Consider the following 20,427-nt stretch of genomic DNA (forward strand, 5'->3'; position numbering starts at 1 on the left):
TGCCTTTTTGCTTTGTAGGGCAGCATTGTCTTCTGCAGTTTTGAGTGGTGACCTCAGTGTGCAGAGTACATTAGCTCAACACACACACACACGCACACACACACACACACGCACGCACGCGCACACGCACACACACACACACACACACACACACACACACACAAGATAACCAGCTCTAACAGAGGCCCTTCCTGTGAGTTTTAATAGACTTCAAATAGCTATGACTTCTCTTTACATCCTCAATTGCCCATAATGCATCTTCACATACTGAACAATATGTCTGGTTTCTACTTAAACCAAACACAACAGCCAATGTAGTTATTTTTGTACCTCAGAGCTATTTCCTCTCAAGCTTTAGAATGTCTGCTAAGCGACTAAGTTTAAAGTACTGCACAATATCTCACCAAATATCCCTCCATTCATGTACAATGATTATGGAAGATTAACAGATTACCATGTTATCCATATGAACATGTCATATCTAGGTCAGTATTTAGTCCTTATCTTAAGTAAAACAATATATTTAGCTTCGGTTATGGAATTGAATTAAATAAATCAGTACTTACTATAAAGGAATATGCCAAAGAGTTGATGTAAAAAATCATGTAAAACAACCTTCAGTGTATATTGTTGTAAACCTATGTACCATGGTAAAAGAAGGACTTAGGTTTTTCACTCAAACAATTATCAAACTGTGTGAAAATAATACATTAGACGTAAAAGTCCAGTATTCAACATTTTACCAAAATACTGTAGTATTTTTTTTAATAAACATTTACTTAAAGTATAAAAAGTAAACAGTTTTCAGGATATTATTATATCATGTATATATTGGGACAAATCATTGAATTAGTTTACTAATACTACTACTACTAATAATAATAATAATAATACAACATTTCAATTCATTTCAATGCTGCAGCTTGTTCAGGGTGGGCTAATTTTGACTAGTTCGCATTAGAGCCCAAACTATTTGTTAATTTATTGATTAGTTGATCGTCAGAAACCTAATTGGCAGGTATTTAGATACTGGAAATTAGTGTGTTTTTGTGACTGTGAACAAAATGGCAAAGGTTCTCGGGTTCTCACTTGCTGACTTTTTATAGAGCAAATAATTCATTGATTATTCAAGAAAGTAAAAGGTAGATGAATCAATAATAAATGTAATCATTGTTGCAACCCTACTTCACATGTTGTTGGGTACTCTATCACAATGTATTATATTTCATAAACTGATCAAATGTTTTGTAGTAAAAAGGTTTCCCTCTAAAATGTGGTAAGTACCTTAAATTTGTGCTTGAGCACAGTACTGGAATAAATGTACTTCCCACCACTGCATTTGTATCACACATTTTCCTTGTGACACTTAAATTTCTCTCATACAATCATCAATGCAGGCAGGCACACATACACACATGTGAACTTAAGCCCGCTCACAAACACCCCCTCCCCTGACGCTAGCCACTTTTATGGCCTACACATTACTCCTCCATTATACACAAACAACGTCTTTCCTCCCCTTGTATCTCCTTTTCTACATGTCACTCACCGGCCTTCCCCTCCTCCTTCTCGGACCTCATGTCCTCCTCGGCACAGGCTCCACTCGGCTCCACTGTCAACTGTGGTGTTAGCTCTCATAGCAGGTGAAATTAAAGAAAACACACATATACGTACAGACCAGTGCACACACCATTCAAACCAACGCACACAATGCACCACCACAACCGGCCGCTCCCAGCCCTGCTTGGTGAGGCTCCACCCAGACAGGTTACCAGGAAGTCTTCCCCTGAGAGCAACTCAGCTACATTTCCTACTCCTTTCTTTCTATGTACCTGCTTAGTGACACGCCCTGTGGCAGCCAGGACAACTTTCATCCCACGCCCACTCCTGCTTTTCATCTTTTACCCCCTAGTGTACAAACGAGTTGAGGAGGAGGAGGGGGAGGGGAATACAAACTGCAACTCAAGCCTCAGGTAATAAACCAGGTGAGTCAGTGGAGCTCTCCCTCCACCTGATGGCTGAGAGCTATCAGAGGACAGCGTGTGCAATTACACTCTGCGACTGAACAGAGAACAATACTCCCCTCTGTATGAAAGCTATGCACTCCCTCTGAGCCCACAGTGCCTTTGTAGCCTACATGAGTTTACATTACTCACTTCCTGAATGTGAATGTGTGTTTTGGCCAGAGGAGGTAGGAATGTAAACTGAATAAAAATGTGAGTGTAAACTTCAACATAAACCCCTCAAAAATGGATCATGACAGCAGTGAAGTGATATGAAGTTCATGCTTCTAACCAAACCGAATTAGCTCTACACACTTGGATTGGATTATTAATAAGAGCTCTATTATTTTATCTTTAACCCTCCGGGGATTTTTCCATGGACGTCTCTTCTGCCTGTCTGAGTAAGGATACTCTATGTCATGTTAGATGGGAACTCAGATGTGTGCAGACAGAGTAAATAAGGTTAAGGCTTGTCCAGTTTGCCTGACAGGGCATTTTAGGCCTGAAACCCTTAGGCAGGTACAGGTGGTATGAGGAAAACAGATAGGACTGCAACTAAATTAATTCAGGCAGCAGAGCCCGGCTGGATATAAATTTATAATGGAATTTTTGGTTTATGAGCACTTGAGTGCCATAACTACCATACTAAAGCACAAGTGTAGGCATTGTGTGTGTGCATTTGTGTGTAAGAGAAAGACAAGTTAAACCTCTTGCACTTAAAGATGTGACAGCAGTTCAGAGCAAGCGTGCCATTTGTCCTGCCTGTCAGAGGCTGACGCTCAGTGTTTCAGCTCCGTCCACAGATCAGATATACCAGATACTTGTCACATGGGGCAATGGATCTGTCAATCACACGCTGACACCTCAAAGATTACTGCCAGGCTCATTTCTCTCTGACTGATCAGAGCTGGGACAAAAGATTGAAACCCTAACTCTCCCATAGCAGCACAATCAACACATTGTTAGAAGGTAATGCATATAATGCAAATGCATGTTTTTCTGTGCTGGTCATCATCACTGTAGTATTACAGCTATAATATCTTATAGAGCAGGGGTCTTCAACGTTTTTTAAGCCAAGGACCCCTTAACTGAAAGAAGGAGGAGCAGGGACCCATACATATATTACATATAGGGACCCATACATATATTACATATAGGGACCCATACATATATTACATATATTTTATAAAATTAAGTTGCATATTAAACTGGGCCTACACTAACTTGTAGGGCAGCCTAAAGCCTTTATACATACCTTTTTTGCATAGAATACTAAGCTATTCAAATAAGAAGATCACTGTTATAGAGCCATTTACATATGCTAACTGTACCCACTTAGATTAAAATGTGAACCTGTAGGACCCTAGCTGTGTTTAACTTGTCCAAAGAGCTATAGCATTTTACATGAATAAGAAAATTTTGACCAAATGTAGCACTTAATAATTCCAAGGTCACGCTGCAGCCTGCCTCTCAGCTACACTGAATCTTATTCCCAGCGTTGCTTTATCCTGACAGTTCTTCAGTCTGAAATTTTCCACTCCTCAGTGTCCTTATTCTTCAGGATAACTCCCTATATCACTATGTCATTAATTTGCTTTGCTCACAGAATAAATCCTTAAAGGCCATCTTTTTCCTACCCTCCACTGTATTGCTCTCCCTTCTCTCAGCTGCACACGGTTGACCTGTCAGTCTGCATTATAAGCGCTGGGGAGTGTTGATCGAGAGCCGGGACGGAGCGGCATTACGATTTTAGCTAGCCTTGAGAGAGAAGAAGAGATGGAAAAAAAGGAGGAGGGAGACTGAAAGCAGTAGTGGGCACTGTGGGAAGAAGGAGAATGAGTGACTGAGGTCACCACTGTCGCTGCCCACTGTTGATGGAAATGACATGAAGCCTGTCTAATAGCTGCTGAGCAGGCTCTGCAAGCTTCAAGGGGCTAGATAGGATGAAAAGTCTGGAATTACAATTATGACGGGAATTACACTGCAGACTCCCGGGTTTGGCATCAGTGTGAGAAAAATAGAGAATAATAGCAGTCATTGTGATGAGAAAAAGAAAAGGACAACACTACAGATGCGATCAATAGACAATTTATGATCAATACCTTTTGTGGTGTGTATTATTACATGCTGGCAGGTTTGATAACTACACCCTAGAGATTGAGAGACTATTATCCTGAGCAACACAGGCCTCTCTATAAAACATTTTATTTGTCAAATCCATGACAGTGATTGAAGAAAATAAGTGGCCTTGCTGAGATGTAATAATTGCATATTACAATACAACTCTGGTGAACTTCAACAAAGCTCTATTCAGATTAAAGCAATTTGCAAAGTAAGTGATTTTCTCTGGCAAGAAGTCAATCAGTATCACAGTCTTATGCATTGGGTGACAAAACATGTTATTTAGATCAAACAAAGTCTGCGGTGAACTGTAAGGCCCTCCTGCCCAGGCACCAAGAGCTGTTATCTGATTGTTCTCACACTCTTAGCCTGCGCAGGCCTTTGCGCCGGCCGGTGTTAACCTCCCGTCAAGCTAAATGCTCTGTGTCTTTTAACTGCCAGGATAAATCTCTGTGCACATTTCCTGCCGTCACCAAGGCAACACTGTATTTTCGAGCAACACCGTACCTTTGCCTAGCGAGCAGTCTGGGGTGCCAAAGTCCATCAGGCTGGATATCTCTGTCGGGTAGCACATGTCTGTCACCACTGTCTTCTGTCTGTGATGCATTGATGGATCTGCAAGGTGGAAGAAATTAACAATAAATTTAAATGCGCAACATCAGATGAATCAAATGTATATTCTCTCATCAAAACGTCTTATTCTTATTCACACAGCCAGGTTGTTGTTATATGTTGGGCTCATACTAACACTGTGTGGGCACAGTTGTGTAGCTATAACAGGCCTGTTAAATCATATGATTCATTCTGACATGATCAATTCGGCACGCACTCCTGAGCACTCAGACACGTTGCAAATATGAATCTGTCCTACCTAATAGCTGCAGCTGTGATCGGCATTTGAAAGCAAAAACGAAGCAACGCTGTACACAACACAAACACTGTAGTAATTATACAAGCCTTTTCATTATTTTACAATGTTTGGCAAACTTTTTTACTCCTTTAAGCCTTATTTTAGACCACTTCGTTTTAATTTTTCACAGCTTATCTTTGTCTCTTCTATATTCAAATAAAATACATCCATTTACGCGATTTCACAATACTCCACTGACACATCTTTAGCTCTATTCATTCAGCTAATGACACTGATCAAGGACTTCTGAGAGCTCCAGTAACTGAGGCTCATCTATTCAACATTTTCTCTACTCTCACTTAGTAATTTCTTTGCAGAGTGCAAAAAGAAAATGGAGTAAGAGAGCAAATATCTGATTTACAATCATCAAGCAGTGGACACCCCCCTGTCCACTGCTTTTCCTTCACTTCCTTTTCTAAATCCTTCACCTCCATGTGTAAAGCATGAAATGCTATTAAAAAACAACGATTATTGGAGGCAGCAATATCTTTGCTGTGCCGGGAAATGATTTTGTAGAGCAGATACCATGGCATTGTAATGGAAATGATTTCCTCTTGAAGAGGGCTTCAGATGCCGCTATTGATCTGTAATCTTCAAACTGAAAGTAATTCTGTTGCTCTTATAAATGCTTCTGACGCTAAAATGTTGGATTTCATGCCAAATGAAGGTGTGAGAGCACCTCCTGTATACGTGCAAATGCAATGTTTAAAAGAAACCTGTTTAACCATGAAAACTCGTCCATGAGAACAGCACTCAACGTCTACCCTCAGGTGCCCTCTGAGCAGTATCATCTGCACAACCATTCTTCCTCAACAATGATCTCCTTCCTAATCTGCATATTTTGACGGTTTCAATTTAATGACGTTATGGTATTTCCCTCCTCCATCCTCCTGACCTGTCGATACCTGTTTAGGTGTTGTTAAGCTGGCCTTTTCCTTTAATATGGAGATTGGGCGGGCAGGCTCAAGCCCGGCCGCTTTAAGGCCATTAAAATAATGAGAGAGAGAGAGAGAGAGAGAGAGTAAGACAAATTTACAGACCATCTATTCCAGCACTTAGTTGAAGGTGTTGACGCTTTGTGCACTTAAAAATAAAGAAGTTAATACATACATTTACGGCCGTAACATACAGCCTGGTTTGGGACGCCATTGTTTAAAAATGTCATTATTCTGACCAGCATGCCAAATGAGCAAAAATGAACAATGTACCATAATTATCACGATGTATTAGGATATGTGTGTTTCATTTAACGAACACGCTCCTATTTTGAAGGGGAGTTTTGAGGCCCATTGTTTTTCGAGGGGAAAATGCCCCGTCATTGTGTCTGTGTCAGTGCTGTAGAGTACACGAATGTGCTCTAGAGAGGTATATCCTGAGGAGTGGGCAATATATCGGTCACCTCTTTTCTGCCTGGTTGAACCTTTGCTGTTAGAGGTTAAAGGTTATGGAAATGATGAGGCCAAGCTGTGCAGGTCTATCTGTAACCTAACTGATCAAAAACACAAACAACAGGATATTGACTGTGATCTCAACCAGTGCCAAAACAATCTGTAGGAGTTTTAGCATCTTTTATTAATCCTGTCTGTTATGTTCATATGAAATGGTAATTACTATAAAAGTCAGCTGAAATGAGAAAAATGTATCCTTTTTGTGCTTAAAAGTCATGCTAAGGTGAAATATGTATTGTTTTAAAGTAAAAAAAATGTTTTACTAATATATCCTGAAATGCCCCCTGGAGAGGCAAGTTGTTATGTGTGTTTGACAGTTGAGCGGGGGATCTGACATTGTGAGCTGCTCTCTCAGGTTGAGCTACCAGTGAAATACAAACGTGCTTTAAATTGATGTGTCCCATTCTGTCAGACGGGAATATCTATCAAAATGAACTACCTTAAAAAATAAGGTAGGTCACTTTGCATTTCTATATTTACATTAACTCCACCAAAAATAATAATTAATTTCCCACACAAGACATTTTGACATGTCACAGGTGTATTTAATTACATTAATGATGGATGAATTCTACTTAGTGATAAGCTGATATTGTAGGGGTGTAAGAAAAAATCGATACACTTGAGTATCGCGATATTTTATTTTGCAATACTGTATCGATTTTCAAAAAGGAAAGGAAAGGAATTTTTTTTTTTTTTTTAAACATTCAAAAATATTCATGTAAGACAGTGGTTCACGTTTATGTTGTGTTTAAACCCCCTACCGCTAGATGGCTATCTGAGACGCACCACTAGTGTCCACGCCTAACAGTACCTAGCAGTGCCTGACTTTTTGCTAGAAGCTAACAATGTAGCTATGGCTGAACTTTGGCCTACTTTAGCATATAAAAATTTGCTCACTAAGAACCTGTGAACCACAATTCCAAACTGGCAGTTTGATTTTCTGTGTACTGAATTGTTTACCTAAAGTAAACTTCTTTGACTTCTATGAACATCATGTCTTTTTTAAATATTAGTTTTTCTAAAATTATACTTATATAATCGCGTTACGCACAGTATCGAAATATATTGCAATATATTGACTCGTGACCCATGTATCATGACACGTATCGTATCGCCAGATTCTTGCCAATACACAGCCCTATGATATTATTGACAGGGACAGCACCACATGATGCAAAAATGATAAAAAAAAAAGAAAAGAGAATCCTTTTGATTGGCTAAATGCAAATAAGTTCTCCATCTGCAGAGATGGATTCTCGATGACACACCGACTGGTGGATGCACAGACAGGGAACCTTAGTACAACAAAAAATATTAAATGTAACCTTTTCCCTTTTCTCCCTTTTGTGTTTATTTTCCTCCAATGAGAAAACATGATATGTCATTTACACAGCAGATCTATATTACTGTAGCAAAAATATGCATTTTCATATATGTTGGACTTAAAGGTGCAGTAGGTAAGACTTATAAAACTAACTTTCTGTCATATTTGCTGAAACTGACCCTATGTTCGAGTAGAACTACATGAAGCAGGTAATAAAAAAAAAAATCTGGCTCCTCTGGCACCACCTCCTGCCTGTAGTGCGATTTGCAAAAATCCACTGCTCCCTGTTCAGATGCACCAATCAGGGCCAGGGGGGATGTCTAACTGTGTGTCAATCACTGCTCATGCACACACATTCATTCTCCCTTGTGGTGGGAGGGGCTTAGGAGACCGTTTTGGGCTTTAGCAGAAAGAGGGGGAGGGACTGAGAAGTTGTCAATGTTCCAATTTTTTGGCTAAGTCCTGGATCTTCACAATCCTACCTACAGCACCTTTAAAACTGTTCTTACCATCTTTTAAAAAATGTAAGAGACTCCCTTACAGACGACAAGGGAAAAACACAGCCCTGACAGCATCACATGGGAAAACACCCACTAGTTATTAATGAGAATATGCTGAGTGTGTGACTGCAGAAACACTCCCATGTGTAGTAGGAAGTCAGAGAGGCTATCCAAACATCTGACACAACTAGCTAACACTGAGCTGAGAGATGCAGACGACATGTATGGGAAATGATGGAACGAGGAGACAAACACTCGGTGGGAGTCAGAGTGGGTATGTAAGCAGAAATAGGAGGGAACTATCATTGGTGCGCAGACAGCTAATCATTGCCCACCCTCAGCCAACCTTTAATTACACTGGCATTCAGTCCATCATGCAGGCAGTAGACACATTCATTCCTGTATCAGTCATCGCACTGTAAAGGAAAGGAACATCACCATGTTACTGTGCAGTCACAACACCCTCAAACACAGTCCTGCTGAGTGCAATAACACGGCTGTACGGGTTGTATCATTCTGAGAGACAAACATGTACAATTTACAATGACTGCTGTAATTACCAGGCTGTGTGTGTGTGTGTGTGTGTGTGTGTGTGTGTGAAAGAGCATGCTAGCTTTGAGAGGTGATCGGCTATCAGAGCAGTCCTTGCAAAACAAAATGTCACGTAATGTGTTGTTGTATTGTTTCCAAATATTCTCAACTACTAAAAGGTTTTTGTGAGGGGAGGAGAGCTATAGTGTTGACTGGGGGTTGTGGTGCACACTAAAATACAGCAATTCAAAGCCTTTGCAACAGATACTGAGGGATATTGTTTTGTTAATTGCTTATTTTATGTATTATGTAAGACAATATATATGAAAAAAGTAATAGAAAAAAAGCGGTGGTGAAAAGCTTAAGCAACACACTAAAAAAGGAGTTGAGATGTTTTACGGGGAAAATGACATAATGGTTCTAAAATGTATAGCCCATTTTTTAAATTTTTTTTAAAGCCCTGAAGAATTTAACCATTTTCTGTGGTACACAGTAATTATTCCCCATTGGCATGACAATAACCATAGTGTTCAAATTTCTATTATTTCCTCTCTTGCATTTAAATTGGCACGCCATAATGTGAGAAGAATTTGAAACACTATCTAAATGGAATTTCACAGTGACAGTGAATACATTAACAAAGCTAAATGATGCCTCTGGGTTTCTAACCTTTGGCACATGATGGAGCCAGAACACCTTGCCTGGTTACACTAAGACAACGGGATTGAGTTTGGTTGAGATATTTAGTGTTTGAATATTTCACAAGGGAGACTGCTCATCCCTGACCCCAGCGCTCACAGGTTGCTTCTGGTATTATCAGGCACAGACACATGGAGCTCATCCAAATCCCAGTGTACAGAATGCTGAAAAGGCACTCCGACTGCACAATGCATCTCCACTCGCAGCCTTTGACACAGATGGCAACGAGATGGCATCTAGATATTAAATCAGAAATCAAAATATTGTGTTAAACCAGAAAACGACAAATTGAAGCCTCCATAAACACAGGCCGTAAATGTGTCAAATAATTATTTAACAACAGAAAGTGAAATACTTTGGGGAACAGTTGACTTAGTATTCAACACACTCTTTATACCATAAGAAAAGCAATAGATAGATTTCTCCCGAGGGACAGATTGAAAGACTTTATGCTGTATATCGAAGGTCGAGCTATCACATCTCTATTATACAACCCAAATATGCAGCCAAAACAATGAAGCAAAATGTCATCCCTTTAATATTTCACTTTGCCTGGAGCTGAAAACTTACTGTCTATTAATCTGTGTTTATAACCATACATGACATAGTGAATCAATACCCCCAGTGCTCACAGAACATTAGGCCTGAAAGGCTTCTCCTTGGCTGCTGTGATCCATAGCCTCTGGATTCTGTCTGTATGCTGCCATTAAGAGCACAACAGCAGCCTGCCCTGAGGAAACATGTGCAAAGAAAAGCCCGTTCAGGGACACATCCATTACATCAATGAGGAGAAATTGCTTGAGGAAGACGAGTGTCCAGGGTTACTGGTGCTATGGCTGGAGTTGCTCAGCTCAGCAGTCTGCAGTCATGTTGCATTTCTCTCGCTCTAATGATTTCAGTGTCAAAGGACAAAATTAAGGAAGGATTTTAAAAACAACATGTAGAGAGGTGGAGTGTGCTCAGAGGCACTCACAAACCTCGGGAAGTCCTGTTCAGTGTTGTTAAGCTGTAACTGCAGAATTTGAATTACAGGACTGAGAGATGGGCAATAAAAAAATATATTCCATGATGATATAAATGTGTCCATACTGTTTATGAGGGGTTGCTATCCCTTTAAAATCTCAGGATGTATAAGGCCATTGTGGCTAATGTTGCAAATCACTGAGCAGAACAGTTACATGGCAACTGTGGATTTTTTTTAATACGTTAAAATCAGTCATTTGTCACTTATGCAATTTACTGGATTAGAATAGAACACATATTTCCATCTGGTTACTTTATCCATAAAGGACTGTAAGACAATGATTGGTGAGAGGGGCTGAACCTTATTTACATTTATCCATTTGGCAGATGGATTTTTCCAAAGTGACGTACGAATGAGGTACAATTCGGTTTCATTTTGTAAAAAAACAAGGCAGGGTTATTAATGTTTTCTTTTAACCTACCACTTGACTTTAAAAAACTGGAACACCCTCCCCTTGAAATCTTAATGGAACTTCTTATTTACACATTAATAAAACCCTGATAAAGAGACAAAACTGCATATGGCAAGGTGCAATTTTATGACCCATTTTTGTTGTTGTGTGTTACTTTTATGTAACTTTTATGTATTTAACTAACAGCTATATTTCAAAGGATGGCTGATATAATATAATAATAAATGTAGGATGAGAAAAAAAGAAAAAAGACCCTCACCTGCTCTCCCTAAAACCTCACGCTACCCTAACTTCAGCCAAAAGAAGAAAATGCCCTCCTCTCCTGCCTAATCATTTTCATACAGTCCCTAAGTTTCTTAACTGATTTTGCAGAAAACATCACAATATACACTGATATAAAGTTACGAAGATAGAGGCATTTTATTTATATCACATAGGGTCAATGCAATTAAAATGCTAATTAAATGATGCCGGAAGAAAATGATATACATAATAGTACAAAACTACCTTCTGACATGTCAACTGAAAGGAGAAATTCTTGAGCACTGCAATTAAGTCATATCATTTTTGTATTCAATATAAGTACATAGGGGAACTTTTGAATCAGCATCCTTTGAATCACTAACTCTGCATCACATGCCAAACCTGCTGATAACAATATCAGCATTGCAGAGCTCAACCCTGTGATTACGCTGACTACCACTATGTTGTTATGCTGAAACCAAAACAGGTGAAGGGCTCAAGAGAGCAGAAAGTACCTCAGCTGATTATTCATAACAATACCATTAGGAAAACAAGGTTATGGGATGATGCCTTACCTGGAGTCAGTAGTTATGCATCATCCCATATGACTGGTATGATGATTTATGCTGGCTGAAGAATAAGCACAGTGGGACTGACCTGCCAAACTGGAATAGTAAGGGACTAGAGCTTAATGATAAGCAATATGTATACAAAAAAAAGTCACATCATCCTTCATGCTGGCTACCTCATAGATGTAGACATAGGACAGATGTAGGACAGTACATCAAGCATTTGTAATCATTATCAATGTGGCTCAACCAGTGAAAATTGTGGAATCCATTATGGCCTAGATAATAGATGTTTCTGTAACCCCGGAGGATTACAGTAGCCACCACTGGTTGTACACTAGTTAATCCAACACAGCCTCCTCGAAGAGCACCATAGTTAGCTCAAGGTTCAGCTGGACTGGCATGGGCCTGTCCTCTGCCACAGTGGTGGAGAACAAACTGAATTAGTCCACAGAAAATATGTGATGTCAATACAAAACAATTTCATAATATAACACTAATGTATAACATATTTCCAAATGTATAAGCGAAGAAAACTGCACTGTGGTGTTGCCAAAAAAAAGTTAGACTTTAACATTAAATAAATAAAAGGAAAAATCGAAAGGAGATGAAGTTCTTTCTATGCCAGCTCTAAAAGGTCATAACAATTACAATGTATGTACACAAGAGAACAATACACAACGATACACACAAAATCCCTCTCGTACTCAATTGTGAGCTGGCGCGCGCACACGCACACACACACACACACACACACACACACACACACACACACAGACTTTATGGCTCATCTGGTTGATACTGTGGGTCACAGCTGGTCATTGCAGGGCATCATCCACCCTGCCATAAACCATAGGCTTTGCCGGACCAGAAAAAGCTAGATGAGGGAGGATTTAAAGTGAAGATTAAGCAGAAATATCTGCCTGGAAGAAATCCAGCACTGACACAACAAAAAAATTCATCCAACTCCTTGTGCCAAGGCATTTCCTGCCTTTGGTAAAAGCTGCGATGATGCAGCAGCCAGCCTGGCCTCAGCTCTTTAATATTGTCGAAGTGTGCGGGGAGCCAGGGACATTTGGAAAATGTGAGATGTTTTGCTGACCTCTATCGCCTTATGGGCCTGGGAATTGATTAACGCTCTTTTCACACAAGCCAGTCCTGCCACACCCATCCAAGCTGCCTCTGCAGGATCCAAGAGGGACCCTTTCCTCTCTGGACAGCAGGACTGGGGACAGAGGACAGCCCGGGCATCATCTGCCTAGCTCCAAAAGACAGCTGGAGGGGGGAGTCTTGGTTGAAAATTGTTGAGAAGACTTAAAGTGGTCCATCTTTTTCCACACAGTCATCACAACCATAAGGTGAATTAATAGTTTGTTTGTGAGGTAAAGCAGAGTTTGCGAGGAAAGAGGAATGGCAACTCAAAAAACATCACCATAATGAAAGATTAAAGGGCTCCAGTGGGAGAGCAGAGCTACTTCTCCTGGGGAAACCTTCACCACTCATCAAGCCGAATAATACAACACAGTAACGCAGCCCTTGGAGTGAGTGGGCGTAACACACAGAGCGCATTGATGTTCTGTTAGGGCTGCTACAGTATAATAGCTAGCTATAGTAGTATGTGAGGCATAAAGTGCTGACTGAGAGAGAAGCTGGGTAAAGGTGTGAATAATACAACTAAGACTACCATGTTCACTGGACCGACAAGCCTGATGGAAGGATGGGAATCACCAACGCAGGAACCCGCACTGCCAGCTCTACCAGCTAACATACAGCTTACAGAATGATATATCATCTGCAATGTACAACAACTCAATACAGCAAGGCTTAACTCAAACCTAGCAACCATACCTCTGCTGGAGCAAAAATAAATTGGTACATGTTTTATTGATATTAAAAGATGCTATTGTGCTTTGCCATATCTTGCTCTTGTTATAATATAATAAACAGCGCTTGGCTGCTAGAGTTACCACTACTGTTACAGTTGCTAATTGCAGGAGAAAAGCAGAGGGAACACAAAAGCCATGCTGTGCTCCTGGCATCAAGTAAGATATGAAAAAAAGTGCTGGTATGTTGGACCCAACAACAAAGTCTCAAGCTATTAGTCAAATTTGTTCTCTTGCTGTAATGATCCTTAAACTGGCAGACACACAATGATTATGACAGACGTGAAAACATGCATTCAGAAGGAACAAATTTACTAGTAGGTCTGTGATCTTGACACAATTTTCCTGTGAAATAATTAATGAATCAAGTAGACCCCTTTTAAATTTGAGAAATACAATTCATAAAATTATCCTATTTGGTATTACAACTCCCCAGCTTGTATTATTATACCAGCAGGGGTGATGAATACATGAATGTCTGATTCAGATCATTATACTTGATTTTCCCTGAAGGTAAAACTTGTCTCTGGCTTTATTTTACTCTAGACTCATCCCCAATTACAAAAAGCTGTGTAAATACTGTAAATAAATAGCACAAGGAAACTACAAAAATAATGTAAAAAACAGACACACAGCTGTACAAAAAACGAAGCAATCTCATCTACTCATCTCCAACACCCAAGTGCTTTCTCAAGTGGCACTGAAGAAATTTTGCACAAGCCCTGCGGTCAACAACATGTTATCGTTATGTTAAGTACCTTGACTGCCATGGAAACAAATAAATGTTTAAAGCGATTTAGCTGTTCCACCACTAGGTAAAGGCTGGAATTTAGCTTAACAGGGCTCTCACACAATGAGTCCAAATTCAACATTGTGCAGAGCAATGTCAAATATTTCAGAGAGCATCTGTGCTTTTTCAGGCAGCTGCGCAAGCCATAGGTGTCCACATAGTTGCCAAAGTTCAACTAAATTGAACGCTGACCCTAAATATAGCCGATCTCCACAAAGTGCGTCAGTATATCATGGTGGCTTTGAAGCTTGTTCAACACTTTGTTGTTAGCAGTCAATTTAGCACTGCAGTGAATTGGACCTGGTCAGAAGGGTGTTAGAAATACTTAGATTATTGCAGAAATCCTTCACACCTAGTGCAATCCATCCCGCCAGTCATTACTCATATTACTACACGTGAATTACGCAATACACTTCGATAGAGAAGGGACGTACGAGTGTGAGAAATACAAATAGTAAAGTCACTCTCTTATCCCTGGAGGAAGAAATACATTACAAAGAATCACATCACTCTGGTGAGGTGATGAATTACCCATTGTGGTGGTGAGTTTTACAATAATGGCAAAAAATTCAGCAAATGAAAAATGACCCAGTAAGCTATCCATGCCATGACTTCTACTCACAGCTAGTGTTACAATAGCTGCTAAAGTCTTTAAGGTCATTGCCTTCGTTTTGCAATACCTTACAGTTCTATAAGAACCTGAATCAGCTTTTCGCTCAGCAGTATGCACCGCTCAGAATGACTAATGTCTCTGCGAGGGACCCAATCTCGAGAAGGGAGTTGACCACTTACTCCTCTCCTACTGCATCAGAGACCAGCGAAGAGATGAGTTCTGTGAAGCAGAGCATCCACATTTAAAATCTAATCATCCTCTCTGTCAATGCTTCAGCCTACATTAGACTGTAATTAGTGGGATGGCAGTGGAAGTGCTAATTAGCACCTCAGCTAAGTTTTACTAACTTAACCACAGTGCTTCATGCACATGTCATACACACACCACACACTTCTTGGCAATAAGTACACTTCACAATCTACCAATTTCGGGATTTTCATACCTACAGTTGCAGAGGTGTCAAGTAATGAAATACAAATACATCGTTACCTTACTTAAGTACAAATTTCACGCAATTAGCTGTACTTTCTACTCCTTACATTTTAAAAATAGCCTTGTTACTCCTATTTCAGTTTGGCTTGTTTTCATTCCGGCTTGTCATCATTAAAAAAAAAAAAACTATCCAGATAAATCGCGCCATCCGGATAAGAGTGAATTTGATTGTGGTTGGATGAGAAGTATAAACATATACCATTCTGACACCCTATTGGTTTGTACGCGATCCATTGCACCTGCACATGACACAAATCACATCACACTCCAGCAAGGAAATAGCAGACATATGTAGCATAGTACGAAGATGTCCGTAGCAGAGACTCAAGAGAACTCGAGCGAAATGTCCCAACCAAGCACCAGCGAGGAGGTTGGTAGCCAGGAAGACCAGCCAACCCTTCTACATCCCTGGCCGTACCTGGAAGAATTTTTTGAAATGGTTGGATGCAAAAACAACTCCTTTCGAATGCGCTGCAAGCTCTGCGCACCCCAGTACCACGAGCTAATTGTTTCCAAAACTAGCCATCTAATTTGAAAAAGCATATTGATATCATTTGTTTTTGTTTTGAAACCAGTACTTTTACACTTTTACTTGAGTAAAAAGCTTGAGTTGATACTTCAACTTCTACAGAAGTATTTTTAAACCCTAGTATCTATACTTCTACCTGAGTAATGAATGTGAATACTTTTGACACCTCTGTACAGTTCTAGTTTTAACATTTTGGTTTATTTTATTCAGGGTTGTGGAGTTTGTTCAAAGAAATAATGTCCTTATTTTTTCTACTTACATCCTCCCCTTTAATTAAGATCAGTTTAAAATGGCAATTTTTTGTGCTTTTTTGCAATTATTCTTACTTTCAAAAAACACAGACAGAAATGGCTTGTTCATCTAACGGTGGCTGTAGCTACTTTGTGGAACCGAGGCAGGTCACAGAATAAGTTGCAACACCTGCAAAGTCAATTCAACTATTCCACTGTTTGTGAAACATGATTGTTGCCTTGTTAGACGTGTTTGTTGTTATTAGCTGTAATTGGCAATATGTTTGGAATACCGGACAGTACATAGTATGTTGGCTATTTTGCATTAGGTGTGTGTTTAAGTCATGTATACATGTAGGGTTATTGACCTAGCTTACATTCAGGCATAACATAGTTTTTGTAAAGTGTCCTTTGTGAATGAATGTTGCAGGGTTTGTTATCCCAGTGTTGATATACTAAATATTGAAGTACGTATAAAGAAATAATTGCAATAGTATTGCCATATCATTTGTTATTTTAAGAAGATAGATAAGAGACATGAGTAAGACATGTACTGTATCTATATGATATGTGCATTGATTCAATTTTATGTGATCTTAAAGGCCCTGCACACACACAGTTGACCTATAGACTGTGTTCGACATCTTTCTGACTCTATTAAGGCGGATAACTTATACCTTTAGTCTAATCAGCCAGAATAAGTGAAAATCCCTGTGGGGGTGCGAAAGGCCTTTAAATAACTCTAAATGTCATCCTGTTATTTACTGTAATTGAATGGTATTTGTTGTATTCCAGCACCATGGAACCACGTTTCAGATCCAAATAGGATCAATATTGATCATCTTTTTTAGATGTCCTGTCTCTGTTGGCTTTCTCACCCAACTCGACTGGTCACAGTAGACAGATTTATTGATATCAAGGAAAATGAGATATTAAATAGGTTTCTGTAACATACAAGCATTTATAAGATATGGAGAATATGGTCTGTAAGAGTCGTGCTGTTTTAGCACTATCCTGATGTCTTTCACAGTGGTAGGCTATAGTTTACAGACTGTGCTTTTTGCATCCTTACTCTGTTTGTTTCCCTGCACTATTGCTGCAGGCTGTAATTATAATTACTGATAGGAAGCAGGTTGAATAGGCAACAGTCCAAAAAGCTCCTCCACCTGTCCAGGAAGCTGACCGTTTGTGTGATACTGCATATCACAAGTTCAGACAACAGCCCACTGTGTTAGTGGTCCACTGAGTGATTGATGTCATCTCATTAGCTATATGAGTTGAAACCGCTGAGAGGAAAGCAAGCAATTTCTCTCCGTATGTCAGTGTGTACACTCGTTATCCGCCCTGACTTTTCCTATGTCACCGCCAACACTAAAATTGAGAAAGAGTCCAACCGCCTATGCTTTCTCTAACTGCCCTCTCTTCCCGCATCCTCCTTCATCAATCAACCTCTTCTCAAAGTTTTAAAGCCCCCAAATCCCTCAACTCATCTAGTTCTTTCTCTCTTAGGATTTTTATTCCTCATGATTATTTAGATTCCTCTCCTGCCCCTCTACTGTAACCCCCCGGTTGGTTCTGCGTCACTGAGCACCATCCGTTCGATCCGCTGGGGCCACTTCCCAGGAGAGTAACTGCAGTAAAAAGAGCAGAGAAGCTCTGAGATGCATACTGTCGATGCCCTGCAGGGCAGCCTGTAACGGAGAGCCATAACGTCCCTTAAACATAGTCAAACAGTAAGAGCCGAAAGGAAATGAGACATTTTCAAAACCAGATCTATAAACATTAATTTCTGTTTTCCACAGATCATTATGACACCATGACATAGAAACAGCAAACACTGAAACAACAAGTATTCAGGTCCTGGGTCTCCCGGAGGCAGTGAACTCTCCAGGGACAGAGTTGAAGTGACTGGAGACCTTCATCGCTTCCCTCTTCCTCCACAGTGTTGTCTGATTAATTAACTAACAGTCAGCTCAGAGTCTTAAGGCACCATTCTGTTTCTTATTTGTAACATATTTCTGTAGGCAGACCTCCCAAGACACTCCTGAGCATCTGGCCAACCTCATACAATAACCATTTTTTCACTTTGAAGAGCCAAAGAAAGCTTCTATTTCAACACCGGAGATCAATTTACCATGAAAGTAACTGTGTGATATTTGTCTATAGGGGAGAGTATGCTTACTCTTGTGTGGAGCAGAATATTACTTCAGAATTCACAGACAGGAAAATGTGTCTGAACTGCCTAAAGGAAATAGTGTAACTTATATCTCACTGAAAAATATGAAATGTAATGTTATGGGTCAGTGCTGCCCCTGTTTCATCACAAGGTATCTCTGTTAAGGATCATTCAAATTTGTTACAATGTGGGTCTTATTATGGAGTTTCGGCCATTAATCCGATTAACCCAGTTTCATATGTATTTCCAGATTCAATTCAATTCATGCTTTCCAGTTTTTAAGGTCAAAAAGACACATTGAGAAAGAAGAGCCCTTTTTTTTTTACAAGTATGCCAAGTTTAGAATTTAAAAATAAAACCACCACAAAAACTCACATTCAAGCACACATGAGAAAAAAATTTAAGAAATAGATGAAAAATACACAAGTGCATCAAAGCACAAGGATGTGAGAAAAGATGAAAAAAACATTTAAGGTTAATCATGTTCTCATGAGTTCACTGAAACTACCTGTAAAGAAAATATCAAGCTTCAAAATGTGGTGCACAGCCAGGATTTTATAAATACTGAAGGTTATGATGCCAAGAAATGTTTGACTAGCCACCAAAAAACTTGTTTTTCCTTTACATTTTACACAATGATCTAAACCCTGTAACCCCGTAGGACGAAATTCTATTTGTGAAATTAAAATACAACGTCCTTCCATTTTAACATATTGTTTGGATTAAAGATCGTAACATTTAAGAATATTGGCTCTAAAAATACAAGAATCTGCCTAAAAGAATTGCATAACCTTGTCATCAGGTCATCAAAGCCCATGCATTGCATGAGACAACACCAAGGACTCAATAATGGCTGCCCTCACTGCAAATTATTCCTGGTGGATGGAGCAGCATATGAAAGAAAACTCCAGTGTATTTACTGTTGGAACCTTTAGCTGAAGCCAAACCATTTTATTAAGATTGAAATCGCCTTGGTGAGATGAACAAAATGGTAGCTTGTTTGAAAGACCTTTATCAGTAAACAAGAGGCAGTAATTGTTTTCTTACATCAGAAGGTCAGTGCATATTTTGAAAGAGTGCAGCGGTGTCGTCTAACAAGTCAATGTTTAAATGTCTTGTTTTGTCTGAACCAACACATCAATTTGATGTACAGTGACAGAAAAAGTGAGAGAATTGGTAAATCCTCACATTTGAGAAATTTGAGCCAGAGAATGTTTGGCAGTTTTGCTGGATAAAACAACTTAAGGGAGTAATCATTATAAAAAAAAACAAAAAAAACGCTTGCCTGTTAATTGTATGCCAATTGATTTATAGTTTCAGCTGTAACATGAACAACCCTAAAATGGATAATTGAAGCTTTTATGTCAAATGAATTTCATCAGATGGTGTTTCACCGAGGCTTGTTTAACAGTCACACTTTGATGTAAACAGTATCCTCGAACAAACAAAATACTGAAGTTTCTTGTCTTTAACTGGCAACATCAAAACAAGCAAATGGAGAGACCTCAACATCCATTGTTGCTCCCTACAAGGGTTGCTAAGTAACAGTAGTGCTGCAACCTTTGGCTTAAACTTTGATTCCTCTCTCTAAATAAATGTTAGAGCACATAAGAGAAAGTAGAGCCTCTGAATAATACAGCATACAATTGATGTGAGGTATTAAAAGTCAAAAGTCGCATTGCATAAGTCCGGGTTAGAAAGCCATGGTCACCACCCAAAACTTTATTAAACTACACATGCAAATATCAAAATCACACATTTACTCTTTTAACTTTAACAGAGATGGTTAAGAATACATTCATGGTACTTTCTGTTAAATGCTCCTACTACTATTTAGGGGTGTCATGATTTTGATTTTAAATCGAAAAGCATAGCTTACGGGCCGGTCAGTGCTTGAAGTGGAAAAAAAAGGTGCCGGTACTCTCTT

At 39.5% G+C, this 20,427-nt stretch overlaps 1 protein-coding gene across 4 annotated transcripts in view; it reads right to left on the minus strand.

Annotated features, from left to right (window-relative positions):
- kaznb (kazrin, periplakin interacting protein b) overlaps nucleotides 1-20,427 on the minus strand; it is a 109,991-nt gene that overhangs the window by 19,788 nt on the left and 69,776 nt on the right. For all 4 annotated transcript variants that reach the window (XR_004105317.2, XM_031301593.2, XM_031301591.2 and 1 more), the window contains exon 5: nucleotides 4,632-4,739. Coding sequence is in view for 3 of the 4 variants with exons in the window: in XM_031301593.2 (XP_031157453.1) it covers nucleotides 4,632-4,739 (108 nt within the window). In the remaining variant the exon portion in view is untranslated. The remainder of the gene's footprint in view (nucleotides 1-4,631; nucleotides 4,740-20,427) is intronic.

Source organism: Sander lucioperca, chromosome 6 (assembly GCF_008315115.2).
Source record: "Sander lucioperca isolate FBNREF2018 chromosome 6, SLUC_FBN_1.2, whole genome shotgun sequence".
Lineage (NCBI taxonomy): Eukaryota > Metazoa > Chordata > Actinopteri > Perciformes > Percidae > Sander > Sander lucioperca.